The 22,534-nt window shown below is 51.2% G+C and overlaps 1 protein-coding gene across 1 annotated transcript; it reads right to left on the bottom strand.

Moving 5' to 3' along the window:
- Positions 1 to 1,955: 1,955 nt before the first annotated feature.
- LOC121166822 (zinc finger protein 366-like) lies at positions 1,956 to 20,334 on the bottom strand. Its single transcript, XM_040996112.1, has 4 exons — positions 18,991 to 20,334; positions 14,159 to 14,350; positions 6,061 to 6,235; positions 1,956 to 2,933 (listed from the first exon to the last, which is right to left on the bottom strand). The coding sequence occupies exons 1-4, from the start codon at positions 20,323 to 20,325 to the stop codon at positions 2,422 to 2,424; spliced, it is 2,214 nt and encodes a 737-aa protein (XP_040852046.1). The 5' UTR covers positions 20,326 to 20,334; the 3' UTR covers positions 1,956 to 2,421.
- Positions 20,335 to 22,534: the final 2,200 nt, after the last annotated feature.

Here is a 22,534-nt window from a genome sequence, read left to right as displayed (position 1 = left end):
GATCCCTCGACAACAAGCACACCCAGTCAGTCTTGATTTTCAAGTGATCACCGTTGCATCAGCCATCAGTTAACACATAACCATATCTCTTCTACTCAAATCAGAACCTAATACATAGACCTCAGAACATTGCACTGCCTAATACCTGTATTGCTCTTGCCAGATTTTGCTTTGCTCTTTCAGTAAAAATCTACTGCAATGACCTAAGACAGAGCTGGGGCCCCCTGAGTGGACACAGGGGCTGGGCATCTGTCCCCACCAGCAGCTCTATGGGAGCTCTCAGGGCTGCTGGTCCCAAGCAGCACAACTCGCAGCCCACATTCCAGATGGTACACTCACTTTCCCAGCATTCCTTGCTTGCTCACCCATCCCCACAGATTGGGTTTGGTTGGAAAGAGCTAGAAGTCAGCTCTCTAGATTTTCCAGTTCGACATATCCACAACAAGTCGGAAGAGTGCCGCACAAGTGGTCAGGTGCAGCACACAGTAGGTCCTCAACATGCAACATTTAAATGAAGAAAGAAGTAGCAGGTCCCTAAGAGCTGGCAGTCTCACAGATCACCCTGCCAGCTTCCTGGGCGATACCACTGGGTGCCCCAACAGGGCTATGTTCCACAGTGAAGGGACTCTGAGAAGTGACAAAGCCATGAGACAGGGCCATAAAGAGTGAACCGATGGCTCCAGGTTCTTGTATCAAAGGGTTTGTGATTTTAAAAAGCTTGCAAAGTAGTGACTAGCAAGGGAACTGAACCTTGGAGGACTTGGAAGAGGTTCTTGGCCAAGCTGTGCTTGTCACTGCAGAATGACAAGCTTGCTTCACTGCCTTTTTTTAAAGCAAGTGCTCTGGCCTCTGGACCTGGGTGGTTGTAGGAAGCCTGGCAGCTCCAGTGCTTTTTAAGGGGATATGAATGGGATTGAGATGGGAACTGAGGGAAGGTGCTTAGGGAAGGACAGGAGATGCAGGTGACAATAATGGCATCCCTTCACTCCAAGCATACGTGTGAGTGCTGGAAGTGAGTGAAGCTGGTTGGGGTAGAACAAGGTAGCCTCCAGGAAACTGGAGAAGGACCAGTTCCTCTGAAGAGTCTGGGAAACTGCAGAAGGGAGAAAGCCAGGGACTAAGAGGTACCTAATCTACAAGTCAGAGCTGGAACTCCCCACCAAGAGGCACTTCCCCCCAACACTGACATAGTGCTTCCCAGGGTCGTCACCAAAAGTCAGCCATCCTTAGCCAGGCCTACACTATCCCTCCTCCCCCATCATTGTCAGCCTCATTCACGGAACCAGGGCCATGCACCAGTGCTGGCCACCCAATGTGACCAGCAACCATGAATCACACAGGCATTACTTCCTACAAAACACAATGCCTGCTGGACCGGGGCTGTGTGTGTCCCCCCCTTGCAGGCTCCCACGTGGCAGGTGAGAAACCTTCAGGTGGCGATGGGTTCGTCTGCTCCGGGAAGAGGTGTGGTGATGCCTTCTCCTGGAGCTTTGCCTGGAAGCCTCGGTTCATGGTTAAATGTCCCAATCCCGGCCGCCATCCCGGCGGTGGCACAGCGGAACCAGCATGGACCAATGAGGATTCTGCAAACAGTGCAGGTTCCTCTCCACAGCGACTCAGTGGGACTCTCAGGGGCTAAGGCCTGGGTGTCTCTGCTCTGTCGACAGCCCTGAGAACACAGCATGAGCAGGTGTGGATAACTTTAAGACCCAAGAGAAGTCACAGCAGTTCCAAGGAGAGTTCTTCCACCCAGCAGCTCGGCTGGCTCAGCGGTGACAATTGTCCCTGCAGCTGCTGGGAAGAAAGCGGGGGCGCAATGTGGGGGTTGTGGGGCAGCAGGAGGAAGGAGAACCTGGCTCTTGTAGGAAGAGCCGAGACCCCTGTGCCTTGCAGCTTCCCCTAAAAATGCTCCAACTGCCCAGTCTCTGACCCAGGCAGCTGAAGCCAAATGAGACAGACCAGGCAGGGGTGTAAATATTGCCCACGTCCATGTTGGAGAAAGGATGCAACTTCTGCGGAGCTGGCTCCACGCGCACCTGCAGCCACTAGCTGAGAACATCTTGCATAGCTCACCCTCCTGTCTTACCTCTGGCATTTCTGATAATATCATAAAGGCGATTTTGAAATATACAGCTACTACTCTTGACTGCCTGGGAAAAAAAAATCTAATGTTCACAAATCCAACTACAGTTATTGCTAAGGTAGCACATTAAGCACCATGGTCCCGTGACTAGAAACTGTCCACGTACTGCGTGTTAGTTAGGGTCATGGGATTTTGGAAAGCACCCTGGATGGGGGAAGGCGGGGGGATCCCTAGCAATGCACAGTTTGTTATAGTGCGGTGCCTACCCAAACCTCGGGGAGGGTGCCTGCACAATTAGTAGGGTCCCAGCTCCCCAGTGCATTGTTAAAGTCGTCCACTTAGATCCCTAAAAGCACTGTTTGTTTTTCTATCTTCCTCTCCAGTAGTTCTTTCAAGCTCTCATCTCGGTGCTTGAAGTACAAGTACTCAGAGAAAGAGGAGCCACGCTGGGGGCTGGGGAACGCACACAGGCGGAGACTGTGTGCCGGGTGCTGAGCCCCGGGCAGCACCTTGCTGTTGGCCTCTGCTTCCTTCTGGGGCTCGTCCGCCGCGTCTGCCTCGTCCACCTCCCCTGGAACCTCCGGGGCCAGCTCAGCCTCTGCCTGCGGATCGTGGGTGGCGCTGCGTGCCGGGCTCGGGGGTTCCAGGCTTGGGCTGGGAGACTCCACCTCGTAGCCCGGGTCATTGTCTTCGTCCTCGTGGCAGGGGCTGACCCGCGCGCTGTCCCGGTCCGCTTGGAAGGTGAGATCCTTGGCTTCGCGCTTCTGAGAGAGGTCGAAGGGCTCTTCCTGCTCCAGACCCCGCAGGACGCCTGCTGTCTGCGCCAGGGCGATCCGCCCCCTTCCCAAACCTGCCAGAGCAGATAGAGGCAGAAGTGAGGCGTGAGATGGAGCAGGGTCAAGCCGCTGCAAGCAATGCCCGCATCCCGCATGGGCACCACTTACTATGCAACTCCCTGCTGAGGTGCCTGGGCAAAGCAGCAGGGATTGAGCCAAGTGCTTGGTCCCTGTCCCATTTAGGGAGCAAACCAGTTCGTGGAAGATCTCTCCCCATCTGTTCCCCCTTTCCTCTATAACTTTGCTTTACTAAAATAAAATAAAATAAATCTTAAAAAAAAAAAAACCCACCCAACAACATAATTCCCAGTAAGATGTAGGCATGTGGGGCTTGTCACAGAGAGCATCCATATGGCTTTGAGATGAACTTGGCAACATGGAACAGAAGCTTCAGGCCTAAGGTTTGACTCAGCAAGGATGCTACCGAAAATGCGAACCTGGAACACAAGTAGACAGGAGTACACCATCCCTGCAAGTGTGCTCAGTGAGACTGTGTGATAGTGAGACTGAAAGCGATTTTTGTGTCTGGTTAAATAAACAATGGTACATCCACCCTGTGAACTATGGGTGGCTGATGTGGAATTCTAGGGACCATACGTTAAAAAGGCATTCTCTACATACTATAGGTTTTAAAAATGTATTTGTGATGCAATCCAGTTCTTTCTACTCATTTCCTCAAAATGTCGAGAACGTATGCCAAACCTCAGAACTGATGCGTTATGAAGCAGTTTGCATATTTTCTTTTCACTTTTCATGTATTTCGAATTTTTTCCCCCACAGGAGCATATTTTACAATAAAAGCAAATAGAGCGATAATCAAGGTGTTTTCATGTTGGAAAAAAACAGATTTCATACAGGGCTGAGAAGACCATCCTATGACCTTGACCCTGCGTCCCCCAAAGAGGACGTCCCGTGTCCTGTCTTGGGGGCTCAGACACAGGCCCCTCTAATGTGGCACCAACACTATAACTGCTGCAAGCTGATGAGGCAAGTTCAAGGGTTCCAAGCGGCCTTGCGACGTGTGAATGATGTCTGTGTTTCTGGGCTCAGCGTTGTTAGGCGCCTTTTCGGGCCTGAGTACCACAGGGAAGGGCAAAGCCATGGTGACCAGGTCAGGCTTTGTTTTTGTTTATGTTTTAATACTTTCTCTCCCCCTCCCCACCCCAATTTAGTTTCTTTTATTGGAAAGGAACAGATAGCAAGATCCTCCATCTACCAGTTCATTCCCTAAATACCCACAATAGCCTGGAATTTAATCTGGGTCTACCAGAAGGGTGGCAGAAATGGAAGTGTTTGATTCACCACCTGCTGGCTCCCAGCGTGTGCATCATCATGAGGCAGGTTGGAAGCAGTACCACATTTCTAATATGGAATGGGGTACCCAGCAGTGATCCTAACTGCTGCACCAGAGCCCACCCCCAGGTCAGGTTTTTACATGGAAGACTAACTGCCTTGTATACTCCCTACCCCAACAATCAAACTTTAGCTTCTGGAAGAATTCAGCCCATGGGGTGCCGAGTTAAGTCACAGCCTGCAACACTGCCATCCCACATGGGTGCTGGTTTGAATCCCTGCTCTTCCTCTTCTGATTCAGCTCCCTGCTAATATATCTAGGAAGATAGAGAACGGTCCAAGTCCTTGGGATTCTGAACTCATGTGGGGGACCCAGGATAAGCTTCTGGCTCCTGGCTTTGACCTAGCTCATCCCAAATCATTGTAGGTATTTGGGGAGTGAAGCAGTGGGTGGAAGATCTCTTTCTGTCGCTTCTCTATCTCTCTTGTTCTATGTCTCCCTCTCTCTAACTCTGCCTTGCAAACAAGCAAACGAACAAAATCCTGGCTGTATTCAGGCCATTACAGATTCAGCAGCTAATTCAGGGGGAAAAAATTGTCAAGGCAAAAAAAAAAAATCGCTTAAAAAAAGAAACAGATTATTTTAAGGTTTTGCCCAAACTCCAGCTGGATTTCATCACTTAGAAGTTACCATAATTCAGGGAGCTCCATGAGCTGTGCACCTGTCTTTTCAACTACCTCTCAGTGTGGGCAGGCAAGAAGAAGCCTAAACTTTCATGTAGGGTAGGAGCCCAGACTCTATCCACAAATTCTGAAGTCAGAATCTCACTTGATCTTGAAGAGTTTATAAGCACTTATAGGCCTTGGTCCTTTTATATGAACTGAGGATAGCATAATCTCTGGCGTGCATTTTAGGGGTGAGCAATAACATCCCTGACACGTCTGACTTCGGGCTTCAGTCCTACCAGTGATCCGACGTCAGTTACTGTGATTTTGCAAATGGTGTGGGAGACTGTCCTCTCTCCCTTCCACCTGGGCCTCATTCCTTTTGTCTCAGACATTCACACAGCTCACTGTGTTGGCCAGATGTGTATGTAGTTGCCTGTTCATGGAAAGGTTGCCTGAGAAGATGACTAAGGGGCAGTCCCAATGAATTTAGCACACCCAGAGCGTACACTCCTCACCACTAAGGGCTCTGGGGCTGCAGGGAACCAAGCAGGCCAGAGCTTTGCATTAGTTCTGTTAGAACTCAGAGCCAGGGATGTATTCTGCAGAGAGATTCCTCAGCTCATCTCAAGTTAAAAAAAAATAAATAAAAGGCCCAGCGTGGAGCAGAAAAAGCCTCCACTTCTACTGCTAACATAGTTTGCACATCTGTTGAGTATTCTTAAAGGTGAGAAAAATCACCAACCTAGTGAAGTGGATGTAATGAAGGCTGTATACTCAGAAAGGTCGAGTCCAGGTCTGGACTCCGCCACTCTTTATTTGAGTGGCTTGGGACATAAGAACCTCTTGGAGTCCTTCTTTGTGTAAACTACAGATAATAGAAATTCCTTTCGCACCTAATGCAGTGCCCAGAGCACAGAAATCAAACACAGGGCAGACTCGCAATGTCATGGCATTCCACTTGACTCCAGAATTCCTTCACTTGTGTCCCTCAGAGAGCAGCATTATGAACTTTGAGTGGCATAAGCTGCTCCTGCTGCCCTCTTGAGATCTTGAACATTGCACTTTCTTCCTGGACAAGAACAGTCTGCTCAAGAAGAAGTCTTGCGGTCATACCTTGCACAACCCCCACATGGTGCCCTGTGGGCTCGTCAATGAGGAGCTTCCTGGAAGGGTGGTTACCTTGAGAGTGAAGGCCCCGTTCCATGACTCCGTGCTTGACCTTCATGTGGCGGGTCAGGTTCCCCTTCAAGGTGAACTTGCTTGGGCAATATAGGCACTTGAAGGGCTTGCTGTCCGAGTGCAGGTGCATGTGGCCCATCAGGTTGTGCATGCGGTTGAATTCCTTCCCACACAGCTGTCAGAGCCAGAGATGGAGAAAGCACAGGTTATTCACATCAGTACCCATGGAGGATGGATGTGCCATGGCCCCTAGGGGCTTCTCCTGTGTTTGCTGTTAGCATTTTAAATCTTTTCCCAGGCAACAGAACCCATGAAATCCAGAAGGGCAGAGATGGAGCAGGTAAAGATGTATGACCCTTGTGTTCAGGGATCTTTAAACTTAATGTCAAATCACAAAAGTTGTAAATCTCTTTTTGGACACAACCTTTGGGAAAAGAAAGCAACTGGTCATAGAAGCACTTGGTCGAACTGTGTTTCACCTTGACATTAGGGATACATTATGCACTTGATATTTATGGTACATTTGTAGTATGGGAGGCATTGTCCTGAGTCTGCCATGGAATGCCTTATCGGATCCTCACATTAATCCCATGAGCTGGAGGCTGTTATCATTTTATAAATGGGCACACTGAGGACTTAAATCACTTGGATTTAGCTGCACGCTACTGGATGCTGCAGCTGGGGGTAACAAATTCAAACCATTTCACACCACAAGCTATAGGGTCAACTACTGTGCCAGACGGTGCCCTACGTTAAGAAGCCCTGTTCATGGTACTAAGCAGTATGTTTTTGATCTTCTGACATGCTAACTGGGGGATGGATTTCAAAGTTAAAAAGGAACAAAAAGACACCTCAGAGAGGCATGTGGCTGTGCCTAGAAGTAGGAACTGGTTGGGAATATCATCTCAGAGGGGCAAAAAGCAGATGTGTTGTCATCAGCATCTTTTTAATCATTTCTCCCTGTTTCCTTCAACGTTCAGCAGGTGTCCCCAATTCCTTTGCAGGGACGAGTCCATGTGGAGGCAGACACAGGGACAGCTGTTTTGGGGGTGCTTGAAAGCAAGGTTCCAAAGGTTGCATTACAGCAGGGGTTGGAGAGCTCCTCGGCTTCCTTGCTATGAGAAAGTACAAATGGATTTCATGTCTGTGTTTGACCTGGCGCACTCAGGGAGGGGCATTCTCTCCCCCCCTCCTGCCCCCTTAGAGGTCATTGTGCTGATGCAAAGAATAGCAGCTTTGGTTATAGGACTTGGGGTACAGGCTCCTCCAAGGCTTGCAGCCATCTTCCTGTCCCACTGAGCTATAGCCTCAAGGCCAACGTTGAGGATTTTGGATTGAGTTGTTATTCATGAGGCCAGCATTTGCTTCAGGTGGCCATGGGAGGAGAGCACTAAAGTGGCCTTGGGAGTACGAGCAGACCTTGCAGATGGTGTCTCTAGGAGATGAGCCTGCAGGTCGGCTGGGTGGCAAGAGGAAGTAGCCTGCAATTACACATTGGCCACAGGCTGAGCGACAGATGGACAATGAACGGCTGGTTCTGTATTTTTGAGTGATTCATCTTTGGGGATTTTAAGTACTTTTTTCCACTTGGCTTCCTTCCTAGTAAAAATGAATTTGGTGTCTGGTTGTTCTGAGCTCAGCATTTAGAGTAACTATACCCCATATTCATTTGACAATGGTGACTGACTCAGATGAGAAAAGGCTGAGGGAGTTAGCCTAATTCCACCTTCCTCGGGGCAAGTGAAGTGTGAACTGGATGCCTCTTTTATCCTGCAAAGATAATGTATTCATTGCTAACTTATTCTGTGGTTCAGGTCTACACACATGTAAACATTCTGTTTCTTGCTTTACTCACTACAACATGGTTGGACAAACAGCTTTGAGTGTACCAATTCTACAGAATCTTCCCCATGGGTTATTTCTAGAAAGAGTGCACCTCACTTGGGGTGCTGGAAGGATCCTGGCTAATGGAGTCCATGCACATGTTGCAGATGCTGATTCGGGGCAGGACTGCTGACAGCGCTTGCCTCAGATCTGTTTGCACAAGCAGATCTCAGCATCTATCGCAGCTCTGCCTGCCCCTTGCCCGCTAGGACCCCAGCAGAACAGAACATATAGTGGTAAGCACCTGCTGAGTGGCAACAGAAGAACTAGGAGCAGGAAGCAAAGTCCCTGTAGGCATACCATGATGGAGGAGCCGCAAAGGGGACTGCCCTAGGCCAGGCATGAGTGGGTTCTCAAGGTTCCACAGTGCAGACAGAGGTCATTGGATGGAAGGGTTGCATGGCTCGTGCACTCAGCTACCACACTGACAGCACCTCCTCTCTGGTTACGATGACGTATCGATAGCTGGACTAGTCAGAGAGAGCTCTGCAAGGGAAGTCTGGGCAGAGGGCCTTTGGTCTTCACTTGGCTGCATGGATAAAGTCTTCTCATCACATATTTGTAGATACTTCGCTCCATCTTACAGAATAGGCAACTGTGGTGACAATGACTAACTATTATTGCCCTACCTGCTGGAACTCGGGTCCATGTATGCCTGGCAAGTCACCTGGCCCAGGTCCCATCCATCATCTGCCACCACCACCTCCATACACAGAGGCATGTGCTCAAATCGTGTCCCAAAGGAGTCTCCGGTAGAAAGGCTTGCCTTCCGGTTCTTTGTAGCCAAGCTCTGTATTGAGCACGAGGGCTGCATCATATTCTACTGAATACCTAAGTGTCTGGCTAGGGGAATAGCAAACAAGCCATGAAAATATCATTCATTGTGCAAAATTCTATTTCCTTGGTGAGCCTTCCTCTTTCATTAATCAAACAAGAAAGCATTAGCTTACAAACGAAAACCCGTGGTGGCAGAAGGATGGGGCCATTAAATGGAGCTTGGAATCTGAAGCAGCTGGTTCCATCCCCATTCTGGTGGTAGACACCTGGCTTCCCCCACCAGCTTCCACAGAGCCCAGTCTCCCTATGCAGAATGCATGTCAGCATCATCGTTCTCAGAAGATCGCCTTTCATGACAACATACAGGGGTACAGGTAATTCCAAGCCTGTGGGAGCCAGAGGAAGTGCTCTCAGCCACACTGAAGAGCACTGAAGAGCCTGAAGAGGGGCCACAGCAAGCAGATGGGGGTCAGTTGATGGCAGCACCTCTGAGTGGAGTTTGAGATGCGTTCTCCCAAAAGCATGACTGCAGGAGGGGAGGAGTGTTAGACTGGAGGTAGAAGGTCGGTTGGGAACACCAGCTGTGCTCTAAGATGTTGAGAAGGCACCCATTGGAGTCAAGAGTTCCTTCATATCATGCCACACAGCTAGGTGCCCACTGAGGCAGGAAGTGCTGAATCATCTCCCACTACATCTGCAAAGACCAAATTGGGGTAGGATTGGTACAGGAAGACCCTGGGATGGTGAGGACACTGAATTTCCCTGGCAGGTGGTCACACCAATTGTGTTCCCGGTCTGTAATCTCAGTCTCTCTAAGGGACACCCTCGGAGTGTCTCCAAGGCTAGATCTATCTACTGCTAAGAGAGAGGCAAACCTCCGCATTGAATAAAAAAGAGCAGCAAGTATTTCCAACTGCCCTTGAGAAGGGTGTCATAGGACCTGTTAGGCTTTGAGATGGTAGAGAAGGAGACAAAACACAGAGAGACCAAGTTCAGACGCCATTTTCTGTTCCCTAAACCATCCTTCATAATGGCAGTTTCTCAGGAAGGCTGGTGTGGGAGGATCCAATGAGAGATTTTGTAGAAAAGGCTTGGCAAATAGTAAACACTTCACAAACCCGAGTTCTTATGTCTTCCATTATTCTGTGTGCAGTAGGTTCATTCTCATTCCTGGAACAGATGCCTGAAGATGAGACTGCTTGCTATCCTCCTAAATCAAATTGTTTGGATGGAGCATTCGAGAAAGAAGCCAATGAGGAATTGTCTGAGTAAATGCTTGCAGGGTTACCTGAGGCCCAACAGAATGGCAACCCTGCACTGCAGGTGGGAAGGGAAGCTCCATTCTAGCTTGCAGACCTGGAGAAGGTGCACAGCTGGCTTCCTGCACAGTTTGCCCTTGAAGCAGCTGCAGGCTGCTCTGTTGGGCCCCAGGCCTCCTGTTCTGGTTTCCCAACACCTTCTCATCCCTGGCACATGGCCTGAGGGCACCTCGGGCTCTTTCTGAGTTTGACAAACACTACCAGCCAGCCAGCAGCAGCAGCAGAATGAAGACAGCATTGGGTGAAGCCACGCAGCAGCAGCAGCAGCAGCCCCCGGTCTGGCCTCCAGTGGCCGATGGGAGCTTCAAAAGTGAGATGCCCTGGGAAGCCTGCGTTTTCCTCTCTTGCCAGGAAAGGTTAAAGAACTGCGCCCTGCAGCGCCAGAGGGCAGGCCGGCTCTGCTTGCCTTCCCTTGCATTCTCCCCTGCCCCCTTCCCTTCCCCTCTCATCATAAGAAGGGTGTTCCTTCCCTCCAAGCGAGAAAGAGGGAGGGAAGCAGAAAAGACTGTCAACTGTCCAAAAGGACCGTGAGAAAACAGGAAGCTCTGAAAAGTACAAGAGAAAGCAAGATGAAATCTATTTGCAGGCGGGCCCCTGGGGACAGGCGAAGCATTGTTCAGCAGGCAGCGTGCTCAGCTATATCCTTCCTTCTGCCCAGGGCTGCTTTGCTGCCAGAAGGCGCCTATCTGGTCACCGCCTTAACCCCCTCCATGCCAGCCCAGAAAGCCTGTCCCGCCACCCCGCCCCAGCTCCAGGACCCCTGCAAGGCTCCCCCATCTGGTCTCTGCCCTTTTGCAGTGTCAGGAGCTTGAGGGAGCAGAATGGGGGCAGGGGGCGGAGCCTGGGCTGGTCCCTCTGCCAACAACTATGCCCTTTGCTGCCCAGGAGGCTGCCGATGACCCCAATGATTCACAACTTAGGCAGCTCCCGGTTTCACCCATCTCCAAAGAGAGTTTGTCCCGGAAATTCTGGATGGCTGCTTTTCCTGGACAGGTTTCCCAAAGACGGCAGCTGGCTCTGGGCTGGGAGTGGCTGTGGCCCCTACCAGGAGAGCAGCCCTGCAGCCCTCTCTCGCATGCGCATTTGCACCCAGTCTGGGAAGCAGGTCTCTGGAACTCAGTGCAGGACTCTGGACAAACTCCAGCTGGCTCCGCATGGCGGAGTGTAGAAGCAGAGCCCCAAAGGCAGTCATTCATATATATATGTGCATGTGAGTGTGTGTAATATATATGTAAGAGAATGAAAGCTTTTCCTGCCCTCTAATTTCCCATCTTGCTGTTTCCAGCTAATCCCTAATCCTAGGGAGAGCGGGGCGCAGGGCCATGCTGCAACAGGAGGAAGGACTTAAGTGAAGCAGATTGCTTCACGATGAGACTCTCAAGCAATCAGAATCTGTTCCTGCAACACTCTGCCTTGGTGGGAGTTTTTGGCTAAACAAGATATAGTGAGTTTTGGGGGTTGTGGCTGACTCTTCTTTCCAGGACTGTCATTCAGAGTAACTCTTCCCTGTTACCACGGTAAAGGTCAAGTTCGGTTGTGTGGGGGCTGTTCTCCACCATCGTCTTGCCAGGCAGCCAGGAGCCGCGTGTCTTGGATGACTGTGACCACGCAGCAGCCAGGATATGATTTCCATCCCTCTCCTAACAGCCACTCCCAAAGCGGGGATCCTATTCCCAAGATCCAGCGCAACAAGGAGGCAGAGCAGGGTCCATACGAGTGTCCTGAGGGTCCACACCCCAGGGGGCTCAGGAAGCAGTCAACAAACACAGGGGCTTTGTTCTGTACAATCTGTAGAGCCAGGCAGGCTCAGGAGGAATGGTGGCAGATGGCATAGAAAGACAGAGTGACACTTCACAGGGGGATGGGAACAGGGTTAGGAAGAACAGGGCATTGTGCTTCTGGAACCTTCCAAAAGACAAAAGCCTGAATCACCATGGCTGACACCTATTCCTGTCTCAGAAATGGCTGAGAATGGAGAAGGGCTGCCCAACCAAAAAAAAAAAAAAAAAAAAAACAACAATGTCCTAAATTTAGTGGCTGACTCTTTTTGTCTAAGAATATGTAATACTCACTAGGTGATGTGCTAATCCCAGTGTGGTCTCCTGAGAGTATGCACTCACCCAACAGGAAGAAGTAGCTTTCGCGACTGACCAGTCCAATACTGATGCCAGACCCATTCTCTCCTGTTAGTGTAACCCATGCATCATTCCATGATAGAATCTGGTGGTGTGGCTCAAGCTTTCAGGACCTGATTAACCCTTCAGCTGGAGTTTCTGAAGTGTATGTGGTGCCTCATCATGGTGGTGGAAGAGGAGGGGGCCACGTTCAAGAAGGTAGGCCTTAAACATCCTGTTAAGCTGGTACACAGCATCACAAGGCTCGCTGGCTCTGTGCTGGGCAAGCTTCTGAGTACTGGTCCCAGAGAAGATCCTCCTGGTGCAGGCGATCTTCCCTGCCTCGGAGGGCAAGAGGCAAAACTGATCCTGTGGTCCCAACTCCTATACTACCTGTGTTGGCTCCAGCACCTGACACATCCCTCCATTTCAGGGTCACTTTTTCTTAACTTGTTTATACTCTTGACATGCAGGACCCTGAAATGGATGAAGTTGGGGAGGAAGATAACTAGACCAAACAAGTGTGGACTTTTAAGGATCATGACTATGCTAACGCTCCCTTCCTAAGTAGATAACTCTATGGTTCATCTTTGGATCCTGGGCAGAGACCACGCTAAATGTGAAGCCCTTGGGGATTCGGAGCCAATGGAGAGAAAATCAAAGAGGTGCCTCTAGAGAGAGGAGGGGTGATGTGTGGATTCCGTAAGTTCATGCCTCTAGGGTGGAGTCCTGGGTGTGCGGCACAGGACCCTTCTCAGAAGAGCCCTGACTTTAGCTTAAGGCTCTGATTTCTTTGCCTTGTACTGACCTTCAGACAAGAAACCTTGCATGGACACATCTCTACGTTGCACTGGATCCTAAACATGATGGAGTTCATCCTGCACGCCCCTTCCTCACCCCTCTAGCTTCACTGACTCTACATGAACATAAATTGACTTTCAAACCACTGGAAACTTGAAGAAAAGGAAGGGAAACAGAAGTGGGTGGCAGGAAAAGGGCTGTAGGGAGAAGCCTCCTTGTCCCTCCTCCAGACAATGCCCACGCAGGTCGAGGGAAGCTCTGGTGTGTGACCCCTCACCTCGGCCAGGAGGTGCCAGCACAGGAAAGAAGGCAGCTTCATGGGGGGTTCCTTTACGCTAGGCTGGACACGGGGAGCTCTGTGCAGCCCGTGTCTGAGCATGGCAATGCTCATGCTGACTCTATTCACGACCAGGATGGCACTTCCAGGACGTTCCTTGAATCTGGTGGCCAATTGGGAGCCAGAGGCCACCTCCCACCACCCATGTTGGAAGTGGAGAAAGGAAACACTAATGGGGCTGGATGGGGCTGGCCTGGGGACACTAGTGTCTGTCAGTGTCTCTTGAGTGTCTGAGTGACACAGTACTTCTGCTCTCAGAGAACGTGCGTTTTCCAAGTTGCTGAAATGAATATCCAACCCGGTCCATCCAATGCTGACTTCTAACAAAGATGCTGAAGGGTAAACACAGAGCCCCCGATATCCCCAAGCTCACTGGCAACCCTCAGTCTGATAGAGCACTACTGAGGTTCCCCAGGACCCAGTTATCTGTCCCGGAAGGTCGCCCCTCAAATGATTCCCTCAGTCCAAAAGTCAGGAGAGGGGTGTTCTAAAAGTTTCCTGACTCCTTTGTTCTACTCTGTGCCTTGGAGAGGAAGAAGGTGGTAGCTGGTATCCCTGTGGGCCATGGCATGTTTATGCCTTCTCAACCTCACTCCCCAGGTTTGTCTTCCACCCCTCCTGCCTGCCTGTACCCCAGGGCACTGGAGGTAGAAGCAAAAAGACCACCCCAGAGTCCATGGAAACCTCAGTGGGCTGGAAAGAGGGATGGAGTGGCAGGTGGTACTTGAAGCTGGCCATCAACCCACTCTGAGTCTCAGGAGCTCCACGAATGTGATGGAGTTGGAGTTCCCCGGGAAGCCTTGGCAGGCATTGGCAGAGCCCTTCCAGTGCCCCCTGCTTCCCTCCTCCCAGGACCCTCTGCCTACCTTGCACTTGAACGGCTTCACATCTGAGTGGACAATCATGTGTGCTTTGAGGGTCTGCTTCTGCACGAAGCTCTTGTAGCAGAGGTGGCACTGGTAGGCACGGATGTTGGTGTGTATCAGCACGTGTCTCTTCATGTTGGCCAGCAGCGTGAACTCCCGCCCGCAGATTCCACACTTGTGTTCCTTCACGCCCTGCAGGGAGGCAAGATCCCAAAGAGTGGTGGCTGGCCGGCCATGCAGCCTTGGGGCTACCACACCTCGCAGTCATCTCCCTGTCAGGTGAGCCCATGTGGAGCTGATGTAGAAGGGACTGCCAAAGGAAGTAGCTCTCATGTTGTGGGATCACTATTTCCTTTTTAATTTAAAGTTAGAGTTACAGAGAGAAGGAGAGATGGAGAGAGAGAGAGAGAGAGAGAGAGAGAGAGAGAGAGAGAGAGAATCTTCCTTCCTTGGTTCACTTCCCAAATGGCTGCAATAGCCAATGCCAGGAGATGAGAGCTTCATCTGGTCTCCCACGTGGGTAGCAGGGGCCCACACATCCAGGCCATTTTTTGATGCATTTCCCAGGCCATTGGCAAGAGATTTGGAATGGAAGTAGAGCAGCTGGAACTAGAACCAGTCCCTACACGAGATGCCTGTGATCTATGGCTTTACCCACTATGCCACGATGCCAGTCCCTGAAAACTATTGTCATAAAGAGTGCTGATTTCATAATCATTCATTTCTGCTGCCAGCCATCAACTATCCGGACTGCAGCAGAAAAAGGCAGCTCTCACTGTTTTGTTCCTGCTGCTGTTGGGGTTAATTCAACAGTACCAGTTTTGGGGGATTAATAGGATTTGGATAAGAGCATTCTGGAATGATAGGCGAAATGAGTCTATAATCCAGCTTTCATGGTCATGAAAAAAAAATTAAGTCTTCTAAGCTGATGTTATCGTTTCCCATCTGAGAGCCAGCATCCTCCTGATTTCTCCTTAGTGGACTTGAAAATCCCCAGAAGGAAAACTCACACTGCACTTCAATCAATTCCCACTTGGTAATCACCCTCTCCACTTAGTCTGTAAGGTTCTCTCAGGTCAAAATGAGCTGTGTGGGATAGGGAGCTGGAGCCAAATGCTTTGTGCACAGGAATGTTGCAGGGATGGATTTATGAATGAGCAAACAGAGCAAGAGATTGCTCCAGCATTCTTGCTCGTGATGGAGAAATGCTTGCACACTGCAGCTACTGTGACTCTTCCGGCTTGGGTAGAACAAGAGCTCATTGAGCCTAGCCATCATTGCTTCCATGAAAGTCTCTTTGCAAGAGGCCTTGTCCCAGAGCAACTTAGGGGAAGGAAAAGTTGGAGAACCATGGCACTGAAGTGAAGGTTATTAGAAGACTAGAACAAGTCACCTAGTTAACATGGCAAAATCCATCTGGCCTGGGCTCCTTGGTGGCCTGTGGAGGAAAGGATTCCAAATTCCAAATTCAGTTCCTTCTCTTTCACTCTCTCCCTCTCTTTTTCTCTCTCCCCAACCTCCCTCTCTGTCTCAGCAGAAAAGTGTTTCCATTTGCTGGTTCAGTCCTCACGTGTCTGGAACTAAGTTGAGTTAAAGCCAGTGAGAAGGGGCCTCAATCTGGTTCTTCCTCTTGGTGCTAGGAACCCAACTACTTGAGCCATTATTGCCTGCAGCTTTTCAGGGTCTACATTAGCAAGAAGCTATAAATGGGGGGCCAAAACCAGTGGCTCAAATCTACCCACTCCAATACAGGTTACAATGTACCAACCAGCAACATAAGTGGTAAGCCAGACTCATGTCCTTCAAGCTCAATTCTCTCTCTCTCTCTCTCTCTCTCTCTCTCTCTCTTTCTGGATTTATTTCTTGTCCAAATAGCCAGAACATCTAAGGCCGTGTTAAGCTGATGCCAGGAGATCAGGAGACAGGAATGCCATCTTGGTCTCCTGCATGGGTGGCAAGCACTTGGGATGTCTTCTAAGGCATTCCCAGGCACACGAGCAGGAAGCTGGATTAGAAGCAGGGCTGCTAGTGCTCTAACTACTGCACCACAGTGCTGGCCACCTCAAGCTCAGTTCTGGACCACCCACACTTTCAGTTCTTTAATTTGGAGCACACCAAGAAAGTACCGCTCCTCATTTACTGGCTGCTAAACTTTTGATAACTCCAGCGTCCTTTCCTAGTGAAAATTTCTCTTCTTAAGATGAAGGGCTGGGTGGTGCAAACTCTGGGATTCTTTCCAGCTCAAAGTCTCTAGTCTAGAGGGCTGCAGGCAAGGATGGATTTATACTAATAAACAGATCACCGACTCAGCTTCCTTTACAAATTAGAGTACTCTCCTTGAGAAGATGAATTTTTAAAATGTGTTGCATATTAAAGCAGCGAGTGAGAAATGATGAAATCAGTGAATGAGAAGTAGTTTCTTCATGAATTTCAAAATGTACTTGAGTATCTTTCCTCACTCAAGATTTTTTGGGGGGCTTAGTTGTTCTGGGATCAAGGAGAAAACTCAACCTTCCAATGTTTTTGTCTAAAGGGAATCTTTGTGTCAAGCGAGTCACACACAGGCTGACCCAGTAGGGAAAACACTAGGAGCTTGGATGCTATTTGGGGCAACAAAGGAAGGTACTGGGGTCTGGTAAGATGAGCAACACAGTGTGAGCGCTTAGGCCGAGGGTGGGGTAGAGGATGACAAGGCACAAGCCGGCCTTTGCCAGTGGAGTGTTGGAGACTCAGGTGCTGGCGTCAGACCCCTGAGAAATCTCCACGGGCCTCGGTGTCTTCGTCCACTAATGGTGAGTGGCTCTTAGGGTTTGCTGAGAGTCAGTGAGCATCGAAAACACCCACCACTCCCTCAACGAACATGCCCACTGCTCACTTCACATGAATTTTTTTTTTTTAAATCCGGGTTATCAGTCCCATTTTGGCTTCTTTTTCTAGAACCTTCCAGAGTCTGCATGTTGTAAGATGTAGCTTGTGGGTCTGGTGTGATGAGTCAGTGGCTAAATCTCTGCCTTGCAGGCAACGGGATCCTGTATAAGCGCCAGTTTGTGTCCCAGCTGCTCCACCGCCCTTGCTTGTGGCCTGGGAAAGCAGTAGAGGATTGCCCAATTCCTTGGGACCCTGCACCCACATGGGAGGCCTGGAAGAAGTTCCTGGCTCCTTGCTTCAAACCAGCTCCAGAAGATCTTCCTCTCTGTCTCTCCTCCTCTCTGTATATCTGACTTCCCAACAAAAATAAATAGCTCTTTAAAATCTTTAAAAGAAAGATAAGATGAACCTTGTATTGCTTTTTCTTCTCTGCAGGAGCCTTTGGATCAGCAATAGGCTCCTGTGTGGCTGAGGTTCAGTCTAGTACCCTTGCTGGTGGTTCCTGCATGCTCCCTGATGGCATCAACAGGTGCCTTTGGTAGAGCAGGAGCTGTTTATGTTGAGCCCACAAAGCAGCCACCCACTTCATCTCTAAGGCAGAGCTAGAAAACGCCCCATGTTTTGTCCTAACTTAACAAATGAAACCTGCTACGGCAGAGCAGAAACATTATCTTGGCCAGGAAAAGTCCTCTGCTGACCTTTCAGAATTAAAGAATGTTTTAGAAACCCTGGCTTGCAAGAAAGGCCTTCCTGCCAAGACAACCACTTGAGGCCAAGGATATGAGACTAACCAGTCAGTGGGGGCAAAACTTCCCCCTTGGAAGCTCACAGTAAACTCCAGGCAGCTTAGCTGGGGTAAGATGTCAAGGATAAACTTCGAGGAACCTGGTTTTAACCACGGGGCAATGACTTCAGAGCTTTGGCTACAAGCTATGATGAATTTAGATGCTTGGGGCATGAGTCGAGGGCAGAGCAAACCAAGCCAAACGCTTGCTGCTTTCATATGCTTCTTGTAACACAGACCACCGGACAGGAGCCCAGTTAGGCAGGAACTCGACACCCTGGAAGCACAGGTCCCTCTTGGACCTGGCCAAGCTCTACTCCTGCACAGCTGCCTGCAGAAAGACCCCCTGTTGAAGGAGAACACAACTGCAAGGTGCCCACTGTTCCAGCACCAAGGGCTTAAGAGAATTCTCTAGAAGACTCCCAAGGGTATAATCCAGGCACAAAAGTGAGCCGAGATCCAATGCATGCTCCTGGATGAAGCTTCTGGAAAGAACATTCTAGGGATTCTTGGGGACTAGGAAGCAACAGCACAGGCAGCTGTTTCCTTCATCCTTCCTCAGGTCTTCTCGGAATGTCTGCATGCTTGTTTTGTTCCAGGCTGTCCTGGACTCCATGTCAAGCTGGGGAAAGGCTCTGTGTGACAGTCTAGCCTCCTCCTGTTTGCTTCTACTTACAGGTGAGGAAGTTTCTCAGGGCTCAGGTTATGCAGCCTGGCAGCAACAGAAACGACACCTGAGGGCCCTGGGGCCCAGAGCCCTTCTGCTGTTCTCTGTAGACGTTCCATTAGCTCCGCCCACCAAAGCCACGCCCTCCAGTGACCCCGCCCAGGCTGTGGGGAACCACGCCCTCGCTCAAGGTCCCGCCCCCGGCAGCCACGCCCCACCCACAGGGGCCACACTCTCACCCAAGTCCCAGCCTTCAAGAGCCACGCCCACAGGGGACCACACCCTTGCTCAAGGCCCCACCCAGGGTCCACGCCCCTCTCAAGCCCCGCCCCATGGAGCCACGCCCCTCTCAAGGCCCAGCCCCCAGGCTGCACCTTGCAGTCCCACAGGGGACCACACCCTCGATCAAGGCCACGCCCCAGGAGCCACGCCCCGTCGAGGCCACGCCCCCAGGAGCCACGCCCCTCTCAAGCCCCGCCCCCGGGCTGCACCTTGCAGTCCCACAGGCCTTACCTTGTGCGTGAGCGAGTGCTGCTTGAGGTGGTGCGGCTGCACGAACTCCATGCCGCACTCGGAGCAGATGTAGGGCCGGATGTCCTTGTGCTTCATCATGTGGTTCTGCAGCTGGCTCGGGTACTGGAAGGTCTTGTCGCACTCGGAACAGCTGTACTGGATGGGGCCGCGGTGCGTGGTGAGGTGGCGCTTCAGCTGGGCCAAGGTGGGGAAGTCGAGGCCGCACTCCACGCAGATGTTCTCGCGCCCGCTGGCGTGTTTGGCCTCGTGGGCCTTGAGCTCGCTGGGGTAGGCGAAGCCGCGGCCGCACACGCGGCAGTTGTGCGGCTTCACCTCGCTGTGCTGCATCATGTGGCGCTTGAGGTGGCTGGTCTGGGTGAAGGCCTTGTGGCACACCTGGCACTTGTGGGGCCGCGTGCCCTGGTGCGTGAGCATGTGCGTGTGCAGGTGGCTGAGCTGCTTGAAGAGCTTGCCGCAGCGGGTGCATGCGTGCGGCTTGATGCCGCTGTGGCCCAGGATGTGGGTCACCAGGTTGTACTTGGAGGTGTAGGACTTCTCGCAGGTGGGGCACTGCCAGCGCTTCTGCGCCCCACCCACGTCCACGTAGTAGCTCTCGTCCACTTGCACGTTCACGTCCACCCGCTCCACCTTCTGCTTGGTCTCTTCGCCCTCCGGGGGATCAGCCTTGCGTGGCCCCAGCGGCTCCGGGGACTGCTTGGGCAGGAAGGCGTGCCTGCCGAAGGGGAAAGGCGACGAGGAGGGCACGAAGAAGGGGAACATGAGGCCCGGGTGCACCTTGGGGTAGTAAGGGTAGGGTGCGGGCAGGAAGGCGGGAGGTGCGGGCTGGGGCCACACGGCGCTGGGCTTGATGGGTTCTTGTCTGACGGACTTGCCGCCCAGGTGCTCCAAGGTGCGGTAAAACTGGAAGCCCACGTTGCACAGGTCGATCATCTGGGAGTCGTACTTGGGGCGTGGGGGCTGCGGGAAGAGCAGCGGGAGGCTGGGAGGGCCTTGGCCTTGGCCCTCGTCCGAGCGCAGGGCCGCGGAGGCCTCCTGGGTAGGATGCGGGTAGGGCATCTTGGTGGGCATGCTCTTGCGTTTCCGAGACCCGCCTCCTTCGAAGACCTCGGGAAAGCCGTCCAGGTCCCCTGGAGAAGGCTCATACCGAAACTGGGAGAAGGGTCCCCGCAGCGCCTCGGGGAAGGGCGGGTGTTTCTCAGGAGTTTTCCCTGCAGAAACTGCTGCCTGCAGGCAGTGAGGAAAAGAGGGGGGCCTCTTGGTGCCCAGGTTGAAGTGCACGGCCTCGGCTTTGATGGTCTTCACTTCCTTCTGCATGCTTAGCGGCTTTCCCTTTGAAGAGAGAAAGAGACCTGTTAGGGTCTGGGCTCCTGGTCAGTGCCTGTTGAGGGCGAGCAGCACTTGCTTGGTCCCAACCCTGCTCTGGCCTAGCCCTGCTCAGGATTCCTCTCTACTGTCTCCTGGCACACCCAGTGACTGCGGTGGAGGGACAGGACAACAGGCCAGAGTTGAGCGAGGCTGAGGGCACAGGGCAGACACCTGAGAACCCGTCTGGCCGCTGTCCCATTTAAGGTTCAAGAAGCCAAGGTCCACAAACGGAATGGCAGGCTCAAGTCTCTGAGCTGCCGCTCAGGGCAGGAGCCAGAATTGACATACACGCCTGCTCTGCCTCCTGCCTGAGAGGCCGTTCTGTCTTTCAAGAAATGGTTTCCGTGGGTCTGCGGACTCATTGTCTACAGGAAAACGAGTTCTCACTGCGACTGCCTTCTCTCTTTTGTGGCCTGAGCCGGACGACATGCCCTGCTGGACTCCCACCTGCTCGTCTTTGAGCATTCACTCTGGCCAGGTGTGCCGTTCGGATGCACTGAGCAGACAGGTGCACGCCGACAGCAAGCATCTGTGGGCCTCTCCATGTGACACAGTCACCCTGGCAACCTCTACATTCTAGTCTTCAGCCTGAAGCCAACTTCCGGGATGTGGGGGAGATTCCCAGATCTCAACCTCCAGGACGATACCTCTCTGGGGATTACCATGAATGACAATCTCTGGTGATGTTGCTACTGGTGCCATTGCGCGTGTGGGAAGGAGCCTGGGGTGAGGGGGCGGTGGCTGAGCCATAAGCCCAGTTTCAGGCTGATTCCACATTTCCAGTGAGGGTCTTTCCTACCCACGCCCTCTAAGTTTGAGTGGGATTGGGCCTGTTTGCTCATCAGAGGTATATGGAGTTACAGCAGGTGGTAGATCCCGCCCACGAATTTGTTGCAGCCCTAAAAATAAGTGGCTTTTAGGCACAGCTCAGTACATCCTATGGAATTGGAGGTAAAAATAGCCAATCTCTTCTATGTAATTTCATTTTCGCCACAGTTGGTTTTACAGCCCCTTTGGAGATAACTTCCTTTTTGAAAAATGGCTCCTGGGACAGTAAAAAAAAACCCATTCAAGCTATAAATGCCTTTGGCAAACAACAGCAGAGCCCATACAAAGCAAACTGATTCTCTCTGCTTTATGCTGATTTAATTAAAAAGGCAATCGTTCCTGATTTATATTGGAGGGCTAGTTTTGGGATATAATGAAAAAGTGACACATCAGAACACCGGCCAGAGCTTACTAACCTTTTTCTGTATTCCACTGTTAGGAAGGTACTTGAAGGAGCCTGGAATTGGGGCACAGTGGGTGAATGTGCCGCTGGTGCCACCAGCATCCCAAGTCAGGGTGCATGTTCAAGTCCCACTGCCCCACTGCCCGTTCAGGTCCCTACTAGCGTGTCTGGGAAAGTAGCAGCAGATGTCCGAAGGACTTGGCCTCTTGCTGTCCACAAGAGAGACTCAGATGAACTAACTTCCTAGCTCGTGGATTCAGCCTGACGCTGTTAGGGCTGATGCGGCCACTTGGGAAGTGAATCAGCAAACGGAAGGCCTCTCTTCTCTCTCTCTCTCTCTCTCTTTCTCTTCTTCTCTCCCTGTCTGTCATCATGCCTGTCCAATCAATCTTCTTTAAAAGGTGCCTGAAAATGCACGGTTAACAATATGTATTATCTATATCAGTCCCGTATTTTATCCAGGAAAATTACTACTTGAAAAGAAAAGCTATGGCTAGTTCTAAAACTGAAGATGTTGTATTTACTCACATTGTTATAGCCCGTACTCAGTGTTTTTGGTTTTAGCTTTGATATAATCAGCTCATTGATTCAATTTGATGTTTTGGGAAGCATGTTCCTTATGTGCTGCTGATGTCAGCACTTGCGTTTTGCTGAGTCAAGCAAAGGAGCTGTTGAATGGGGATAATGTGGGTTTCAGTCCCAAGTGGCACAATCATGTCGCCAAAGGCAGAGGTTACTTACATAGGTTGTAGTTTCTTTCCTACTTTGAAAGCACGGTGTTCTCCTCTTTCTCTCCTCTGTATGTGATGATCTGTCCTTTCCCAAAATAGTAGTCCAAGTGCCCTCAGACGAGCCCAGTAACCCAAGGGTTTATATACACATTGAAATCTATCCCTGGACATTTGTCCAGACCTTGAAGACTCCCCT

The sequence above is a fragment of the Ochotona curzoniae genome, unplaced genomic scaffold (assembly GCF_017591425.1).
Source record: "Ochotona curzoniae isolate NIBS_2020 unplaced genomic scaffold, NIBS_Ocur_1.0 patch240, whole genome shotgun sequence".
NCBI classification, from domain to species: Eukaryota; Metazoa; Chordata; class Mammalia; order Lagomorpha; family Ochotonidae; genus Ochotona; species Ochotona curzoniae.
This window is presented reverse-complemented; position numbering and strand designations above follow the sequence as displayed.